This window comes from Ambystoma mexicanum, chromosome 1p, assembly GCF_040938575.1.
Source record: "Ambystoma mexicanum isolate Mex_15411 chromosome 1p, UKY_AmexF1_1, whole genome shotgun sequence".
Classification (NCBI taxonomy): domain Eukaryota; kingdom Metazoa; phylum Chordata; class Amphibia; order Caudata; family Ambystomatidae; genus Ambystoma; species Ambystoma mexicanum.
Genome location: NC_090921.1, coordinates 219788730 through 219809560, shown reverse-complemented (window position 1 = coordinate 219809560; position 20831 = coordinate 219788730). Strand labels below are relative to the sequence as shown.

Here is a 20831-nt window from a genome sequence, read left to right as displayed (position 1 = left end):
CTCTGTCACCATTGCCATTGTTGTTTGTGGTTGAGAAAGATGCAGGGGACTATTCGCTGCTGTCGCACATGCCAAGGAACCTAATCATGGCAGCACGAGTGTGTCTCACCAGGTACTAGAAAGGGACCTATCTCCCCACTAAGGTGGAGTGGCTGGACAAGGCCTAAGAAATGCATGAAATGGACACCCTCGCAGCAGCCATGATGGAGTCCCATGCACACAATGACATGGAATGGAATCCCATATCTGGAGTTCTACAGGGTGGAGAGACCAAGGAAAGGAGTTTTCTGAGGCCGGATAAAGGGTTTGTTGAATAGGCGAAAACTGACACGGAGCATAGAGGAGAGGGTTTGAAGGGGAGTCAGTAAACAATGCAGAACTGTGTGGTCTCGTGTAAAGGGGTTTGAAAAAAAGCACATTTTGGTTGTGGAGCATTTAGCACGTGCCCAAGAGGTTTAACTATGATTTTGCTGTTGGACCGGGAGGTTCTAGGGGGGGGATGGGTGAAGGGTTGGGAGAGAGTTAATAAGGGACGGTGAGGGGCTTGGGGGGGATCTAGAGTTTTATTTTGTTTCTTGTTAGTAAGCATGTGCAAGTTCATTGTTCTAGGCCTTTAGGTTTGTTTAACTCGAGACGACAAGTGCAACCAGACCTGGACATTTTGAAACTGTGAAAGTAACAGATCTGTTTCTTTCCTGGTGTAGGAGCTGTGTGAGCCCTGCTCTGAGTCTCAATAAAATTAAATTTGCACAAAACAAATATAGGCGTAAAAGCAATATGCCTTTAATGCAGTACCCATTTTAGAATGAGGGTGATCGTGACTAACGTTTAAATTGGATCTTTATTGTGTCACTTTAAACACCTCAAGTGGACACCCTATTGGCTAGGAAACGAGCTGGGAGGGGTATTTTAGTTGAAACGGTCCCATCAGTGAAACATCCCTAAACATATGCACAAGAATGGTGTGCTGGTGACAAAATAAATAAGTAATGGCAGGTTGTTAAGATGCTGCTCTCATAGTACGCTCTGTGTGGCCAGGACATGGGTAATGGGCTTAGCTGCAGGATGCAGGATGAAGAAGCCCAATTACAGGTGCACATTGGTTGACATAAGCAAACAAAATCACACCAAGCTACCTTTAAATATTAGAAGTTACTTTGTGCTAAAACAAGCCCAAAGTCGCTTACAATGTGTGGTCATGGCAACACTGCTGGTCATAGCCGTGGTCCTCATACAGTGTCTTTCCCACTTGCCTTATATTCACCTATTTACTTATTTGTGTGTTTCTCACAGAGAGCTGACGGACCAGGTGTTACCAGTATTGGTCCCCGCTGTCCAAGTACTCCCCAGGACTAGCATCCTAGGTAAGTAGATCTATCCTTTACCTGCAAATCACTGTGGACATAGTGCAGCATTACACCAAAGTTGAACCTCTGTGATGTGCGCCCTCGAAATATGTGTGCTGTGTATGATCTGTGGGTCTGCCTATGCCCATGGCACTGCGCATCTCCACAGCTGTGCAGGCCACTGAGACATGACAGCTTTTATTATGTGTGCATTTCTACCTGTGTGCATCTGTGTGTCTGGGCCAACCCGTGCTCATGTTGTGGTCATTGTCTTGCATGCTGGCACAAGGCATGGACAAACCCCTTCCTGTCGTGCGCTTTCCCTCGGAATCTGGATGCAGTGACTTTCTGACAACCTCAAGGTTACTGAGCCTCTTGGCAGCCCCTATACCAGTGGTTTCATCCAGGACTCTATAGCCCCTCTGATTTCTCAAACTCAGAGCCTTCCCCTTCGTTTCCTCCTAATCGTCATACTTCTGATTGATCCCTGGACCCAAGCTTGAAACAGGCCCTCAGGTAGGGAATCTCTTCCCATCCAATCTGAATCCACTCAGCCTAGCTACATGTAGTCTTCTGCTTCACATAGATAGAGGGCACCGGCAGTTCCAGCTTGGTGGCATACCTGCTTGGGTTTGGAATACATCTCACTGGTTGGAAGTACACCCCTCAACACCTTTTCCTGGCTGTTAGTCTTCTTTACTACCATGGGCACACTTTACATATACTTTTAGGTAATGTGGTGGGCCCTCTTTAAGCTGAGGTAGGTGCTATTGCTGAGAGCATGACGTGTCCCTCTTTTGTCTTCACGATATCTTCACATAATGAGATATTTACCTTTTAATCAGGATTCTGCTCTCTGGGTTGTCCAGTTGCCTCTCTGTGAACCTCTTTAAGAAGGTTTCCGGCATCTGTGTTGTTGCTATGAAATGTTCCCAGCTTGACCTTCTTTCCATGGAATGCAGTCTGTGCTGCCCGTTTGACTTTGCCAGCTCAAGCATATAGCACCTGGTGCTGTGTGTCACACCGTGGACATTGATCGGCAAATAGGCCGGACAAGGGAATCGAGTTAATAAAGGGTTTTATTAACTAATGTGCATAGGTGTGGCCAATATAAAGAAATAATGTCTTAATTAAACTGAAAGTTGTCAGGATGATTCTTCTCCTCCGTGGGGCAGTGTACTCCAGTTTTGCCACCTTGCAGGTGGCTACATAAAGACTCCAGGCCAGTTCCAGGCAGACAGCATTGAGGAGGTGGATGGTCAGGTGACCAGGCCCTGCTACTCAACTGCTGTGCCCACCACCTGTTTTCTGCCTTTCAGTCATCTACATAAGTACTCTAGGTCAGATCCAATCAGACAACATTAAGGGGGCTGCTGTTCAGGTGACCAGGCTCTGCCACTCAACTGCTCTTCCCACTCCCAATGTCATGCCTTTTAAACTGCTACATAAGGACTCCAGTATTGAGGGGGCTGCTGGATACGTGACCAGCCCCTGCCACTCGCTCCTCCGTCCAACACCTATTTCACTAGTCCTCCTTACGCGTCCTCAGCAAAGGACGGATGAAGAGAAGGACTTCACCTGTTTGTACCTTTTCTGGCCTGATATGGCCAAGGGCCAGACCCGGTATCCTGCATTTCACCTACAAACTATATGCTACACAGCTACTGGCCAAAGAACAACATAATGTGTCACCTCCCTCAACATCCCATCCCCACTCTCCCTAGGGTTTGAATGGCCAACCGCCCTGGGGAGCCCCGGCAAGCTGCCCTAGCGAACCTCATCCACATCACCATTGCATTGACCCCAGGGGAGCACTGGCAACTTTTGGCCTGGAGTGCAAGTCCAGTTTTCTGGCCCATGGTGCAATGGCCCAAGCCCACAATGCGACGGCCCCAACTTCCAGAGCATCTAAACTCAATACAAGCCTCTCCCCCACCTTCACTTTCACAAGTATTTATAGTAGACATTATTGACATTACTTTCCCTTTATGCAACATATCTTTCTGTTAGGTTTGTAGTTTCTTAGAGAGCTAGGTACCAGGTAATCTCCCCAATTTACCAAAGGCAGTAAAAGGATTTATTTAAAAAAAAGAATTATTGTACCTCAGTTTATTGCAAACCTTCATACATTCTTCACTTTATACATCATAACATAAAAGAGAAGGTAACCAGTATTTACATTCATATTTGATTGCCTCACACATCTCATCTTGAGAATCCTCCATTCCCTATAACACTAAACACTAAAACCCATTTTAAAACTGCCCTAATCACTGTCAGGCCTACTGAAGTTGAGTAAAGTGCTTTAGTGTTTTTTAACGTTCACATTTCTTATTTTCCCTACTTTAGCTAAGCATTAACCAATTTTCACCTAGGAGTCCATACAACGCTTTAATAACGTGTGCTAGGGACCAGTTTAGCAGTTGACACTAAAAATCATCCACTTTTGTTTTTTTTAAATTTCACTTTTATTGGTTTTCGAAAGCTTTACAATCACATAAATGGAGCTTACATCTCTTGTTCACAAAGAAAGCGAGCATGTAAGTAGAGTTACATTCTCTTATTTCGCATAACAAGAAAGCCGAACCTTTGTTTCTAATTATATCCCACCCCTCAACTCCCACCCCCCGCACATGATATCAGACCTGGAACTAAAGAGAGCGTTAAACAAAACCATTAAACCGCCATTTTAGTCATGGCATTGGGCATAGAAGTCATGTATTGATTCAGCTGACACGCACTCGAGTCATTTCAGGCACTAAACCATAATAACCTTAGGTAAAGCGTAATTCAGGCACGTTTCACGAAGCATATGCGGAGCGAAACTCCAACCAGGTTTTCTCTACAGTGGCACGGTCCCCGTGCAATGCTGCAGTCAAGCATTCCATCATCCACTTTTAACACCCTTAAATCTTACACAAATGTACTAAAACAATGTTAACACAGTTCCTTTACTTTTTCACATTCTAAAAATAGACGTTTCTAATTTTACAACTTTATCTTAACCGACATATACTCTTCTCCTTTTCGAGGCCCCTTCTAACACTCCAGACATCCAGAGTACACAACTGATTTAACCTAAACCTCATGAAAACGGGGTGGAATGTACAGTCCGGAAAGCATTCCAAGTACTTGGCCAATGTGAAGGCATCATGAAGCAAGATACATACAACAGACTTAAAGTACAATATACAATGGTTTATTAAATTAAATGTCAGGATGGTTGAAGGCATAACTTTCCCTATGCTAAGGTGGGTTTCCCCCACCTGAACGAAACTAAGGAAAGTCTGAGTCAAGGAGTTCTACTTAAAAGTCTGTCTGTGTCCAAAACCTATACTTGCCCTCACAACTAAATCTAAACAATGTATAGGGGTTTTAATAATAAAAGGAATGGTGAACAATACAAGGTTCTGAGCGTCTTCCAGCTCTGAGGTTCCTTTTCAGCTACCCTTCCCCAAGTTAAAGACATTTCCACAAAAAGGCTCAAAATGTACACAGTTCAAATAAAAGGGGTCTTGAGGCCCTGTCCTCAAGACAGTGTTTGTAGTTCATCAAGTTTCAGGGTTTCCTTCCCCAAGACTTCAACGCAGCAACCCATGTTTGTTTCATTATTTCAAAGTTCAACTTTACTCTGGGTTAACCTGACCTCCTTCTGATTTGCATCACCAGCTCACTTGCAGTGCTTCTCCTTGGTTGGGTTCAAAGTGTCTTTGTCTTTCACAATATAGGGCTAACTGGTCTAGCCACAGTTGTCGGACAACACGGTCCATCCAAAACCGGTCACGCAATCAGGATCCCCAGGTTCTTTATCCCACGCAGGTTCATCTCCATTTGCTCCTGTGTACACATTTCTGTTCATGTATTTCCTCTTTGTGGGCCCCTTGCAGTTTTATACTCTTCTGGCTTTTCCTAGTTAGCCTCCTGGCTTTGCCATAACATATTACACACCTCTTGTCAGTCTTTGGCCTTGCCACACTGCATCCGTTCATAAGATTCACTTTATGGTGGTCTTGTTCATACACCACCTTTGATTGCACTCCTTTACACTTGCTCATTTCCCCTTGGGTTGCTTTTATATGGGTATTTTCCTTTTGAGATAACATTAGTTATTTGCTTTGCCTGTAAAGTTGTATTTCAGCTCAGTATTCAACATGGTTTAATTTTAGGTTTTCAGTCGACTCGGTATTCAATATGCATATTTTAGCACTGTTTTAAACTTTCATTTAGTCCGATATTCAATATGTGTAGTTTAGCGCTGTTTAAACTTCTATTCAGTTTGGTTTTATATAAAAATAATATATATTTGATCTTGGTTTGAACCTTTCAGTCATACGGTGCTTCATTATTCATGCGCAAACCCGCCCGGAATGCCCCGACAGCTGAGTGACTTTTCCCAACACTCACAGGTCTTTTGCATCTGGCTCCGGCGACTCTTGCTGCTTCCTTTCGCTTCCCAGGCTGGGGCTCCGACCTATGCAATCCCTGATCGCACCCCGGTCAGAATTCTGCATACTCAGGCAGCTTTGTTGGTTCTGAGTGGACACGGATGGTGTACTCTCTCTTACTTGTTCGCAGCCCCAGCTGCTCAATCTCTGTCGCAGAGGCTCCCACATCTCTTGGGTCTCAGCCGGCGTCCAGGCTCCTCTTCAGGTCCCACGACACCTGCCTTCTCACGGAAAGTTTCCCCTGGTCTCTCCTACACAGGCCTGCCTGTTGCTCTCTTCTCTGCTCCACCAGTCTCGCTTTATACACCTGTAGCCCCTTGATAGGCTGTAGGTCTGGATGCCTAAGTAGACTTGCCTGACCATAGTTAAAGGGACATGCCTGACCCTTACACTACTCTGCAGGCATCTTCCTCGTCCCAGTACTAAAGTGTTGAAATTAAGGTGTGGTGTTCATTACTTCTAGTTGCCTCTTCCACGTCACATAGATCTCGGATGTCAAATATGTGGAAATGTGGGGGAACTACTTTATAGTAACCCATAAAGGTCGGGGATGGGTTAGGTTGGTCTTCAGTAGGACAGGGGGATACCATGTCTTGCCCTTAAGTCTTCCCTTCTTTTCCCTCTTCCTGGTACTTCGAGATTAGTAAGGATTCCTGGTATTTCTTTGGTCAGTGGGGTAGTGATAACAATACCCCACACATGCTTTGAGGATAGAGGGTTCCTCCTAGAAAGGAAATGAAGAATACTGCTTCTCGCCTGAGGAACTCTCATCTCCAATACCCAAGGACCCGCCACCCATGCGATACTCTCTCGCTTCACTACCCCCATGGGCAGGATCCAAGAGGGATTACCTTTCTCTGGCCACCTGCGAAGAGGACCCAAGGGGAATGAATGCGAGGATCTCCAAATTGCCGTCTCATATAGATATTGATATTTTATTTGTATCGCCCTCGTACACATGTGTTTGAGAGCGCGACAAGGCAAGGGAGGGGAACAGGGGAGAACAAAACAGCGATCTTACTAGGCCCAATGACATTGAGAACGTGCAAGTGCATGAGAAAGGGGGAGGGGAAAAGTGCATGGAAGGGGGGAGAAGTAGAAAGTGCGAAGCAAAGGAGAAACAGATAAATAAAAATAAATAAATAAATAATAAAGACAACAAACAGTGATAGTGCAGCTAGCAAGTGCTGGGTTTAAGGCAGCAGACAGGGTAGGTCTGATAAGTGCAGTAAGAAAAAGTGGGGGACTGTATGGGTACAGATACAGACCACAGTGCAATGGGTGGCCTGGAGGCAGTGCGTGAGTGTAGCAGGGTGAGCAGGTTCCTGTGCCCGGAGGACAGAGGGTGGCCAGGTGCACGGTGTCAAGAGAGAGCAGATCAGCAGGGGAGAGGGGGAGCGAAGGCAGGTGCAAAGAGGAAGGTCTTGATGTGCTCCCAGAACCGGAGATGGTTCTCTTCAAGTTTTAGAGTGGCAGGGAGGCTGTTCCAGAGGGAGGCCCCAGCGGAAGACAGAAATCTACCCCCAGCTCGATGAAAAACAACTGACCCTGGGGGAGTTAGCGGTAGAGGAGCGAAGACCTATAGTTGTGACATACCTAATTGTGCGCTTTGGCTTTCCATTTGACACTTTGGGGGTTGTGAATCAATATCGATTTCCGATACCAATAAATTATTTCACCAGGATAATATAAGTCAATGAAATGGAAAAGCTGGGATTCGAGCACAGGTTTCCTTGTGGCACAGTTTTCAATTTAACAGCGGGCTACATCGCCTCCCATCCCATTCCATCCCATCCCATGTTTAGTTTTAGATCAATGTAAAGAGATGGAGAACCAAAATAATTAATTGGTAGAGCAGAGTCAGGGGGCCGGGCTTTGCTCTGAGAACCAACCTCACGTTGGCATGGCATAATACCCCTACCTGGCTTCCTGCGTACCTACAACAAAAAGACAGACCTGACACCCTGTCTAGGCTTCACAACATATAAACCTCACTTGACATACTGTCTTCCCACCAGTACACATTATATAAATGGTTAATATTTATTTATATATTAACACTATTGATTATAAACTCGTATGAGTGAGACTTTCCTTACAGACAGTTAAGGAAACCAGGCATAGTAATACAAAGTGATTTGCTCAGGATCACATAAAATGTCAATTGTGGAAGAAGGCAAATTAAGCACTAGCTTCCTGTTGCCACAATTTCAGATTTAGTCAGCAGAGGAGATTTCATCTTCTCCTTCTCCCACTCCATCTTCAATATTAGAAACAAACAAAATGCTTTCTGCAAAGTTGTTATACAGGAGCTAACGTATATATTGTTTAATACATCTGGCTTCCAAAGCACCAAGTCACAGCAATCTGACAAAATACAAGAGAAGTCTTAATTCATATATATGTTCATAAAGCAAGTGTGCTTCACTTCATCGAATAAAGAAAGGGGCTGAGCCAGTCCCACAGTCGTGTGCAGTGCATGAAGGTTACACACAGATCTCAGCAACAGTCAATGTAATGATTAACCTTTACAGAGTTGTACTTCTCTCTCATTTACCCCATTTCCCTTTCCCTTCAGTCTCATGTATCCTTCTTTTGCACCACATTCTCAATGCCCATTGACCGTCGTTCTTACGATTACAATTCACACTTCTATTCCCCGTTTGTGACAACCCTTGACTCAATCCCATTTGCTTATCTCGCTCACACCCCCTTCACTTGCCCACATTGCTTAGTCACCAACTCCTTGTCACTCACCCCCTTCAATTGACCTGGCTCACATGTAGACAGTAGACCACTTTGATTTGATAGTCCACCTCTGTCAGACACGACAAGATGTGTGGTTGGGGTCTTCCTAGTGAATGTGGGTATGGGGCTTGCACTTGGCTTGGCAATGCAATAGGAAACTGCAGAGAAAAAGCAGCAGAGGGGTCTTTGCTTTAATTGTACTCCCAAGATTCACTTTCTTGGGAAGTAGTCTGCATATTTAAGTTAATGGCAGAAGCGGGAACTGCGACGGGAGTCCGTCTGGGATCTTGTGATGGAGAAATTAGTATGGATGACATATCATATTTATTTGTGTTTCAAAGAAAGGTGGAGTGTGTCTGTGTGGTTGTTTATTTTCGGTTTCTGCAAGTGCCTTTGCGTTTGAGTCTATTTGAGAGAGGGTAATGGATATGTGGAAGAATGCATCTGTGATCATGTGACTATGTATCTATATATGTGAATATTTTGTTGATTTGTATGTGTGTCTTTTGTGGGTCAGATAAGAGTGTTCCGGAAAAGAACAAAAAAATGAGAACTAAGGGGGAGGAGTGTAGTTTGTGTTGTAATGGTAGTATTTAGCAAATGCCACCGTTTTACTGTCTTCCCAAATCAGGGTTTGTAACGTAATTGTCATTTGTATAGCACCATTCACCATGGGTATTGTCCCAACGTGCTCTAGGTTGAATGCCCTTGGCGGACAGAAGTCCAGGTATGGAAAAGTTGTCCGAGATCTTTACTATCCGTGTGTGCGTTTTAGCCCAAACTAAGGTAGTGTAAGGATGCAGAAGGAGGAGGCTGACCCAAAGATGGCATGTTTGGGGCTATAGACCTTTATTAATCAAGATAGCAAGAGAAAACCTATGTGTCCCTATTATTAAGAGGAGTGTACCTGCCTCAACTAAAGGTAATGTGTCTGTCAGGATGTCTGTAAACTCAAGTGTCCACTGTCCTGTGTCAAGAAAACCTTACTTCTATCCCTTACATTAGAAACTAAAGAATGAGGCAGTACTGTTCCAGCCCCAGGAAAATGACTGCCCTTCTCCTGGGTTATGGTTAGTGGTTTGTTAAAACTGTTCCCAAATCTCGTGTGTCGCACGTTGTTAGTGGGATGGCTCCCATCCACTGATAGTATAGTTCCAAATATATCTTCGAGTGGATTGTGTCCTCCAACTTATTCCTCATCTTAGATGTATTCTATCCAGCTTTGCTGCTCTTCGGAAATTTTTTAATCGGCAGAGGGCGCCGTGTGTCGATGTTGTCGAGTCGATGGTCCCTCGAAGGCCTCTGTCGAGGGTGACGTCATCAGGTGTATAAGTAGCACGCGCAGCGCCCGTTGGCCTCAGTTCCATTTTTCCGCAGTATACTTTGCTTCGGACATTCGGCGCGCCTCGAGTTCTGTGAAGAAATATAATATACAAAGAAGAAATATGTAATCGTCATTGACGCCGACCACGACCCCTAGATCGGGATTCAAAAAGTGCAAGTCGGGTGGCTCAAAAATGTTGATCACAGACCCACACCGTGAGTGTTTGTGGTGCCTCGGAGAAGGCCACGACATGGAGGCCTGTTCGAAGTGTCAGGTAATGACGGGGAAGGCCTTGTGAGAAAGGAGAGGAAAGCTACAGGTAGGTCGAAAAGATCGAAAAGCCTCTAGCATCGAGTCGCGACTCCATAAGGAGAAATCTCCTCGATGCAAAAGGCATCGATCTAGATCCAGAAGCGATTCTCATCGCTCGTCGTCTTCGTCAAAAAAATCGAAGAAACAACACCACAGGTCTCCCTCCAACTCGTCGTCAGACGAGTCTCTGAAAAGGATGAAATGCCCCACGAAACATTAATCTTCCAAATAGTGGGAAGCATTCAGGGTCAAAATGATGGAGGTGTTTGAGAAGGCGACGCCTCGGTCCGCGTCTACTTCGGAAGCCGGCCGGGAGCGTCATCGCTCCGACACTTGCGTGCCATCGAGCCAGGGTGATCGAAAAAGGAAGGATAGGGAACCTTCCAGGACGCAGAGCGAAAAACGCTCGAGTCGAGTCGACCGCTCAAGGTCACCGACGCCGTCCGAGACCTATCACACCTCGAAGGGAAAATCGAAGCAGACCCTGTCAACGACTACTATGTCGTCGACGCCTTTATCGACGTTGAAACCCTCGGCGCCAAAGGCTCCAGTCAAGCCAGGGAAGCCAGAAAAAGAGAAGGAGAAGGTTACAAAACATGTTATTTCCTCAGAGCCTGGTACTACACCTCTTCCTCCTCCTCTCCCAGAGAAGGTTTTCAAGCCTCTCCCTAGGAATGAGTTTTTCAAATCCCTGACCTCAATTTTTAAGTAACAGGAGAGATCGGATGAGGAAAATGTACCTTTTGGGTTGGAATATGGCATCCCAAATGTCCAAGAATGCTTGATCTCAGAGGAAAGCAGAATGAGGGATTTGGTGGAGTCTTTACACAATGCAAGTGGCATTGACACTTCTCCTGAGAATGACTTTGGTAGACCAGATCCAGGAGAGCATGCCAGTCCATCTTACCGTCAGTTAATGACCAGGGTGGTAGATTACTTGGGATGGGCTAAACCACCAGCCCAATTCGTGCAAGATGATTTAACAGACATATTGGACCATGGTCCCAGTGAAGACCCAGTACTACCTTTTCATGTATCCTTGCAAAACAGGGTGGCCTAGAATTGGGAAACTCCGGATTCTATTCCTCCGGTAAATAAGTCCCTCGCATCAAAATACCACCCAGCCAGTAGCAACCCCGGCTATCTGTCAAAACATCCAACTCCCGAGAGTCTGGTCATACAGGCAGCCACAGCTTCCAACAAACTTGCGTACCCGTCTATCCCTCCAGACAGGGACGATAAGCGTGTGGATGGTTGGGCACGGAAGGTATTTTCAGCCGGGACCATGGCATTGAAATCTGCCAACTCCACAAGTGCATTGGCAACATTTTCGTACACTCTGGGAGTGCATCGCAATGACGGTGGAGCACATACCAGAAGGGGAAGAAAGGGAAGGGTTCCTAGCCATCGTTAGAGATGGAAAGGAAGCCATGCAGGAATCCCTTCAATCTGGATTGGACACTGCGGATAGTGTAAGCAGGTCCATGGGCACTAGCACGGTAATGCGCAGATTTGCGTGGTTACGGAAGTCGGGTTTTCCACCAGACGAACAGAACCGCCTTCTGAACATGCCTTTTGACGGGTCTCACCTTTTTGGCAACAAGGCTGACGAGAGCCTTGAGAGGTTGCAGACCTCAAAAGCAGCTGCCAAATCTTTAGGAGCTGCTATTAGGCAACCTCAGCCTTTTCGTGCGCAAGGGCAGTCATGGAGGGGACGATCCTATCGTTATTACACCTCATATGGAAAGGCGAGAGGAATAGCCAATCAAAGGGGCCATAAAAAGGCCACTCACGGTGGACGAGGAAAACGTGCTAAGCCAGCTCCAGCTGCAGCCTCTCTGCCATCAGCGGCTGCAACATCCGCCACAAAACCACTTTGAGGACTTGCATCACAAAACACCTGTAAGAGGCAGGCTGTCACAGCATCTGCAAGAATGGCGAGCCATTACTTCAGATGTTTGGGCTCTAGAAATAATAGCCCAAGGCTTCCCTTTCTAAAGCAACTTCAAAGCAATCCACCAGGGAGACACCCGTTGAAGTCTTCAAACCCGCTCCTACAGCAGGAAGTTTTAAACCTGCTGGAGAAAGGTGCTATAGAACCAGTACCTGCAGCAGAGAGGAACAAGGGATGGTACTCCCCGTATTTTTTGATCCCCAAAAAGGACGGAGGACTGAGACCCATCTTGGACTTAAGAAACTTGAACAAGTTCCTCAGGAAGGACAAGTTCAAGATGGTTACCCTTTCTCAGATCCTTCAGGCCCTTCAACTTCAGGACTGGCTGGTGTCATTGGACCTCCAAGATGCTTATTTTCATGTGCCGATTCATCTCAAACACAGAAAATACCTGCGGTTCGTAGTTGACGACTCACACTATCAGTTTCGTGTCCTGCAATTCGGGTTGACCTCCGCCCGAGGGTCTTCACCAAGTTAATGGTAGTGGTGGCAGCACACCTCAGGAGAGGGGGGATTCATGTCTACCCCTTCCTGGACGATTGGTTGATCAGAGCGCGTTCTGCCGAGCAAGCACTGGATCATCTGAAAGTCACCTGCCACTTCCTCCACAAACTGGGCTTCTCCCTCAATTTCAAAAAGTCAGAGATGACACCTTCCCAACAGCTTTAGTATATAGGAGCTGTACTAGACACATCCTTGGGAAAGAGCTCGCCTCCCAAGGCGAGGGCTCAAGACATTCTTCAGATGGTTTCCAAATTCCAAAATCCCCAAAATCTCCAGGCTTACGACTTTTTAAGGTTGCTCGGCCTCATGGCATCCTGCATCTTCCTGGTGTCAGAGGCACGCTTGAGGATGAGATCCCTTCAATGGGCTCTAAAGACTCAGTGGTCCAAGTTCTCGGGTCAAATGACAGATCTTCTTCAGATTCCGAACAAGGTCAGACAAGACCTTCTATGGTGGACCTGTACAGAGAACATCCTAAAAGGAGAACCTTTTTGGCAACCATGGCCGGAGATCACAGTAGTGACGGACGCCTCACTCCTGGGGTGGGGAGCTCATGCCAACGATTTGACAATCAGCGGTCGTTGGTGTCCATCGGAGTCCAAACTGCACATCAACCTTTTAGAGATGAGGGCAATCAGACTAGCGCTGAAGGCCTTCCTGCCATCTGTCAGGGGAAAGAATGTCCTGATAATGACAGACAACACAGTGGCCATGCACTACCTAAACAAAAGGTGAGGTGTGGGGTCACTACCTCTGTGCAGAGAGGCAATGCAGCTCTGGTATTGGGCTATTCAGGAGGGAATCTCTTTAACGGAAATTCATCTAGCCGGGGAAGAGACTATGACGGCAGATGCTCTGAGCAGGCAGAGCACGGTGCCCCACGAATGGGAACTGGCTCAGGAATTCATTCAAGAGGTCTTCGCCCTTTGGGGAACCCCTCAGGTAGACCTATTTGCAACCAGTACCAACCGGAAATGTGAAAGGTATTGCTCAAGGGAATTTCCCCTGAGAGGAGCCCTGGGGGACGCGTTCGTGGTGGAGTGGAATTTCCCACTATTGTACGCGTCCCTCCGATTCCCGTGATTTCTCAGGTCATCAGGAGGGTGAGACGCTTCGGAACCACATGATCCTAATTGCCCTGGATTGGGCCTGGAGAACGTGGTACCCGGACCTTCTAGATATGTCCATCTGTCCTCCAGTACGTCTTCCTCAGAGAGAGAACATTCTCTCTCAAATGGAAGGTCAGGTTCTACATCCAGAGGTCAAAACACTCAACCTTCATGCTTGATATCTGAAAGGCTGAGATACAGGGATTGGAACCTTCCAGATGATGTTATGGATGTGTTGCTTTCGGCAAGAAGGCCAGCAACAAAGTCTCTATACCGTTGCCGTTGGAAAAAGTTTTGCAACTGGTACAGAGAAAAGAATGTCGATGCTTTTCTATGTTCTATTCCGGAAGTACTATCTTACCTTCTGACCCTACCACATAGAGGTCTAAATATCGGACCAATAAAAGGTTACCTTGCAGCGAATTTCCATTTTTAAGCGTTCATCGGAAGAATGCTCCCACTTCCTTTGATAACACAATTCTTAAAAGGTCTCACTAATGTGTTTCCTCCTCACCCATTTCAAGTACCGATTTGGGATCTCAATTTAGTCCTAAAATTCTTAATGTGTGCTCCTTTTGAGCCTATGCACACGTGTCTTTTAAGATTACTAACGTGGAAAACGGCCTTCTTAGTTGCTCTAACATCAGCAAGAAGAATCAGCGAGGGGGGCGTGGCCAACAGCGAGATGCAGTAGACGTACGCCTGAGAAGCTCCCGCCGCCGCGGATAACATCCTGATCCGAACGCCTGTTTGCCGACATTCGCCGACCCCCAAAATACACCTACTGGTGTATGATGCCCTGTGGTACACTCATGTCCAGAATCAGCTTGTAACGCACCCGGGCGGCAGAAATAGGAGCATGTGAAGGCAGCTCCATGGGCGCGAACCAACAGTGAAGCGGAGCGGCCCCCGATACCAACAACCTGATTCCACCGAGGGACGCCGCGGTGCCAGAGGCGAGTGGACACCCGGCCGATCTGCGCCGGTGGCGAGGACCAGGGCGCACTTCGTCAAAGGAGCGGTGGAGGAAGCGAGTGGAGGCGGAGCCCAGCAGTGCCCTGGACCGGCGGACTGGGAGAAGGGACAAGAGAGATGCAGCCGACCACCGCCGCGGCAACCCGTAAGCGGAGAGGTCCGCCCCCACCGGTGAGTGCCAGCGCTGGAGTTCCCTGTGTGAAACACGCCCCTCTATCCTGTAGACGCCGCACACGGTGCTGGGCTTCCCCGCTCTGAGGCTCGCTGCAAATAAAGACTCGCACGATCGCCCAACTTGGTCCCGGCGACCGGCACACGTGCGCTGGAGATAGAGGAGGCACGGCCCACCCGTGGACATACCGTTCTCCAAGGCAAACCAACCACCTGATCCCCACACAAGAATTCAATACTACCGGGTGATCACTGCACCCGGGGCGAGCAGGGACACAGCTGCGCAGCCAACTCCCTCCAAGTTGAACTACCGCCACTACCACTACCACCTAGGTGGCGAACAGTAGAGGGACCCACCGTCGTACATGGCATATTGCTGCGGGCAAAACCCTCCACAAGTACCCTCCCTGCCTTACTCAAGTGAACACCCGGTTCCGAAGGAAGAATCGGAGAGCGGGTTCAAAGACACCCACCCGGTCAAAAGCGAGAAACCTCCCTGTGCGATCCAACAATGACCACAAACCGGAGAGGCCAAACTACCACAGCCGCGCACACGACCTAGGGACTACCAGCGTTCGGTGCCCTGCAATAAAGGGGGCACTGCTCTGTCGGATTCCCCCCCCTCTTTTTGTCACGGAACGAGGTGGCTTCCCAACACTATCACAGTGTCACTAACTGTATACCGAACTGGGCAATAGGAAGTCACCCCCTCGAGCGACCGGACAAGGCTTGGGACATAAAAGCACGCCCGCGAGGCCTGGCGGCAAGCATGGGGAAGGACAAAACCAGGAGGCCCACTGTGCAGAACAGGATCGACCAGTACACAATCCCCCATCACAACCCCTTGAGCTTCTACAGTTGCCTGCCGAAGAGGTGGACCCTGCACCCACGCTCTCCCTAAGAGACATTATGGCAGCGATAGCGGACTCCCGCTCCTCAATGGAGCAGAAGATGGATAGTATAAGCCTGGAGGTATCCCACTTCCGACACGACCTGCAGAAGCTCTCAGCACGAACCGGAGAAGCAGAACAGCGAATCTCCAACACGGAGGACGGGCTACACTCTGTGCAACAACAAATCCAAGGAGTCTCTGCCAAACTTAAGATCCTGGAGGCCAGAGTTGAAGAGGGAGAGGGTAGATCCAGGCGCAACGACATTCGAATCCTTGTATGGAGCTCTTCCTGGAGCAGTGGCTGATGGATATGTACGACCAGCAATCCTTCTCTAAATTGTTTTCTATAGAAAGAGCACACCGAATCCCCACAGGCAAACCCGGGCCCGGCGCTCCCCCACGAACAGTGATCGCAAAACTGCTAAACTACCGGGACCGTGACACACTTCTGCACCTTGCACGAACCAAAGGCACAACCACCTACAGTAACTCTAAAGTAGCCTTCTTTCCTGACTACACGAGGGAAGTGCAGAGGGCGAGGCAATCCTTTGAAAAGCTTAAGAGACAGCTTCAAGTCCTAGGAGCCAAATATGGCCTGCTCTTTCCCGCCCAACTAAAAATCTATCATAACGGCACAACGGTCCATTTTAGTGATCCTAAGGAAGCCTGACGATGGGCTGAACAGCACATTGAGGGGGATTGGTCGACTCCCCGTGCCAACAGGGGCAGAAACCCTAGACCACCAGCGGACCAGCGTCCGATCCCAGCCCAACCACCCTCACCGAACCGGCCGGCGGAAGAGGGGGACTGACATTGCTTAATTCTCCAACGAGGATCCGGATCCGATGTGCAGATGCTGAACTATAACTTGGAATGTGCAGAGTCAAGCCACAGTAACTTTCGTAAGGTGTTCACACCTTCCACAATGCGGCTAGCGGGAGCGTACCGCCATCGCACTTGGGGTAAACTTACGGCGCGCACCCCCCCCAACTTCTTTAGTTTCCTATTAATTGTTCAGTCTGAGTAGACCCTAGTCAAACTCGGACTAATGTTCGGGCGACAGGTACTTCAAGTTGGGGTGAGGTATGGGTAGGGGGTAGGGGAGTTTGGTTTTGCGACAGAAGTCGCCTGTTTAGTTCACTGTTTTAGGATTGTTGCACGCTTTGGTCTAGGGTCTGGCTCCCATCGGGCTGAAAGAGGTCACCATCCCGGCACACATGCAGCATTACTCGGCACCCCCAATTCCCAACCAACATGACAGAATATACCAACGAAAGTAAGACCAAATCCATTAAGTTAATGACCTGGAATGTGAATGGGCTGGGCAGCAGTATTAAGAGGCGCCTTGTACTACAATACCTGAATCGATATGCGCCTGATGTAGCTTTTTTGACAGAAACGCACTTGGCAGGCACGAACTGCAACCTCTTTAAGCGAACCAACTACCGAATTGTGATACACTCAGGCTTCTCCATGGGAGCCCGGGGCGTATTGATTCTAATACACAAACAACTTCCATTGAGTCTGCTATCCGTCACACAGGACACAGGGGGTAGATTTGTCATTGTAACAGGGACCCTCTGGGAGCGGTCCATATCCATGCTAGCCATATACGCGCCACCTACCTTACTTACCGCACTACTTAATGACATAACACCCACAATAGCAGCAGATCCCTCAAACTTGATGGTGGTGGGGGGAGACTTTAACAAGTCATGAATTTGGAGCTTGATCGCACGCATATCCGCTTGAGAAATCCCTCCACACATACCAAGTTGGCCACATTTGTTGACGCATGGGTCTAAAGGATGTATGGAGACATCTACACCCCGGCACAAGAGAATACTCTTTTCTCTCCGGAGCACATGCCTCGCTGTCAAGACTTGATTATTTCTTTCTCCCGGCATACGAACTACATCAAGCAATTGATGCGCAGCTTCTATCCAGAGGCATATCAGATCACTCCCCGCTCCTGTTAGAGCTTAATACCCACAGACCGGTCCCCCCACCCACTTGGAGACTAAATAATTATTACCTGGGCTTGCCCGATTTAGTTGAGCATGCCCAAAACGCCACAGAATTGTATTTTGAATTGAATACAACCTCCGTGGACAGCCCTGTAACATTGTGGGAGGCATATACACCAGTACTGAGGGGGGAACTCATATCCCGGATCGCAGCCCATAAAAGGAAACAGATTACATCAATCCGAGCAGCCGAGGCGCGAGTCCAAGGGGCAGAGATGGTTCACCTATCCCAGGGCCTCCCAGAAACTCACTGTGAGTTACAGCTAGCACAGAAACAGCTACAGAATGTCGCCCTGGGCAATGCCAAACTGGCACACACAGCGATGCGTGCCAGAGTATACGAGACCGGGGATAAAGCGGGTAGAATGCTGGCATGGCTAGAGAAGCGAGATGAGGGGCTCCGACATGTCAGAGCGATTAGATCGCAGGAGGGCACACTAATAACGGCGGACCGGGACATAGCGGAAGGGTTTGCAGCTTACTATGAGGAACTTTATAAAGCACCAACCTCCCCCATTGAAACCACGGCCATTTCAGATATTACCCTCCCCTCTTTGACACCGGATCAAAGAGCCCTGCTGGAAAATGACATGACGGAGGATGAACTCTCTGCAGCCATGGCGGATCTCCAAGCCGGGAAAACCCTGGGACCCAACGGTTTTCCCGTTGAGGTGTGGAAGAAAATAGGCACACACCTGATTACACCACACTTAAGAATGTATGAAACCTCTCACAGAGAAGGGTCCCTCCCACAAGACCTGAGACAGGCCACCATAGTGGTAGTACCTAAAACAGACAAGCCCCCAGATAGATGCAGTTCGTATAGACCCATTTCCCTCATTAACACTGAAACCAAAATCCTAGCGAAAACACTAGCCAACAGGCTCCAGCAAGTCATACCCTTCTTAATACATCCAGATCAATGTGGTTTCATGCCGCAAAGATCCACGTGGATGAACATACATCGAGGTAGCAATAGTGATGCTGTACAAAACCATCCAAGGATTAGTGCTAGATGGTTGGTACGAGACTACACTTGGGGGAGCCGTGGGTTCCTGAGGTATCAATTTCGGTCAGGATCCTATTGGCTAGAGGAGGGCCTAAAAAGGTCCCTCGTCTGTAAAAAAAAAATGATGGAAGTGAGTTTGAGGCGTCGGTTCAAACGTCTAGAACTAGGGTGAGGGTGTCAGTGACCCTGGTCTAGTTACCACTGTTGGACAGTGGTGCAATGGTGGGTATCTGGAGCGGACGGAAATTGATACCTCAGGAACCCATGGCTCCCCCAAGTGCAGTCTCGCACCAACCATCCAGCATTAATCCTTGGATGTTTTTGTATAGCATCACTACTGCTACCACAGCAGCAGGCAAGCTGTCCTTTGTCATGGCAACACTAGGCCTCAATTATGAAACAATAAATAAAACAATTAGACCCTCAGATCCTTACAAATCCTTCTCTATTCGAAGACAATACGGACTACACCACATTTGGTGCTCATCCTGAAGAAGGCCAACACTAGCCAGGTGACAATTCTGCCTTCATGGCCGAAACACACCTGTGTCGATCCCCAGTGACACAACTGCAAAAACCCTTTTTCGTGTATGTCTTGTAGATTATGTTGTGTACACCCCGTGTTAACCATTCCCTGGACCACCTTATTGTTCCGGGTGCAATATTGTTTAAATATATGTTCTTCAAACTGTTGTATACCACTGTGCCCTTAGGTGGAACTCTGTACATCAATACAAAAGAGGTTGATACTCATTCTATATTTTCAACAAATTTAATTACTCCTGTCCGTTCCTTTGCGCCTTTCATGCTTATCGAAAGCTATGTAAACTAATTGAACAAAAACACTTGTGGTTTTTTGAAATAAACACATTTGTTCAGAACCGTAGCTTGCTTTTTGTAGGATCTCACATCCTGATAATTTTTTATTATCATATACGTACCCTCCTGGGTAGATCAGGACCCCGCCAGGTGCCCTTATTTTTACTTCAGTCTAGGGAGCTGACTTCTGGAAAAGCAATGCTTTATTCCGCCATCTAAAGGCATTGGGGGGAAAAATCTGACCCCTCCTCCAGAGAAAGTATGCAAAATACTGCTTGGGGAGTCTAAGATGAGGAATACATTGGAGGACACAATCCACACGAAGAACAAGTTACTTACCACTGGTAACGTTCTTTTGATTGGATGTTCCTCCAACGTATTCCTGATCGCCCTTCCAACCTACCCCTCTGTAGATTTTTCCGGGTTATTGCCATCTCAAATCTCGCAAGGCTGATACCTGTCTGCCGGCACAATCTACACAGTACAAGATCACAGGCAAAAAAAGGGGGAAAAACAGAACTGAGGCCAACGGGCGCCACGCGTGCTACTTATACACCCGATGACATCACCCTCGACTCGACGACATCGACGCATGGCGCCCTCTGCCGAAAAAATTTCAGAAGCGCAGCAAAGCGGGATGGAATACATCTAAGATGAGGAATATGTTGGAGGAACATCCAATCGAAAGAACGTTACCAGTAACTTTTTCTTCTCACACGTTGTTGGCCAGGCACATGCCTCCCTAAGGGAATGTATCCCCTCCCCAAGTCTTTTTAAACCTTACTGTCGGTCCGGATTAGCAGGATAATGACTCCCTTCTCCTGGTATCTTGTTATCAGTCCCTTACAACTAGGGAAAACGACTTCTTCCTCAGGTCTTCTTTTCATCAGGTTTCACACCTACAACATCCAATTCTGAGTGTTAGGAATGTCCGGCACCATGGCTTCTCTTCATCTTTGATCTGGCCCACTTGGTTTACTTCCCTGCCAAATACTGCCCAGAGGAAGATGACTAGTATCTTGTTTAGGGGCCCTGACCCTCCTTTGGCTCTCAGTGTGTTTGTCTGCACCACTGTTGTGAGGGACTCTCCTCTCCTAAATTATCTTTATGGTGCCTAGGGACCTCAACCCTTTCCTGGTGGTCAGTGGGCTTCGTTCCACCACTGCAATTAGGAGGAGAAGGTTTGTAGGCTTTCT

General features: G+C 47.7%; 1 protein-coding gene across 3 annotated transcripts in view; it reads left to right on the top strand.

Moving 5' to 3' along the window:
• Positions 1-20831, top strand: part of LOC138568036 (NXPE family member 3-like) — a 770737-nt gene that overhangs the window by 542797 nt on the left and 207109 nt on the right. For all 3 annotated transcript variants that reach the window (XM_069646416.1, XM_069646415.1, XM_069646417.1), the window contains exon 3: positions 1294-1364. In XM_069646416.1, coding sequence (XP_069502517.1) covers positions 1294-1364 — 71 coding nt within the window. The remainder of the gene's footprint in view (positions 1-1293; positions 1365-20831) is intronic.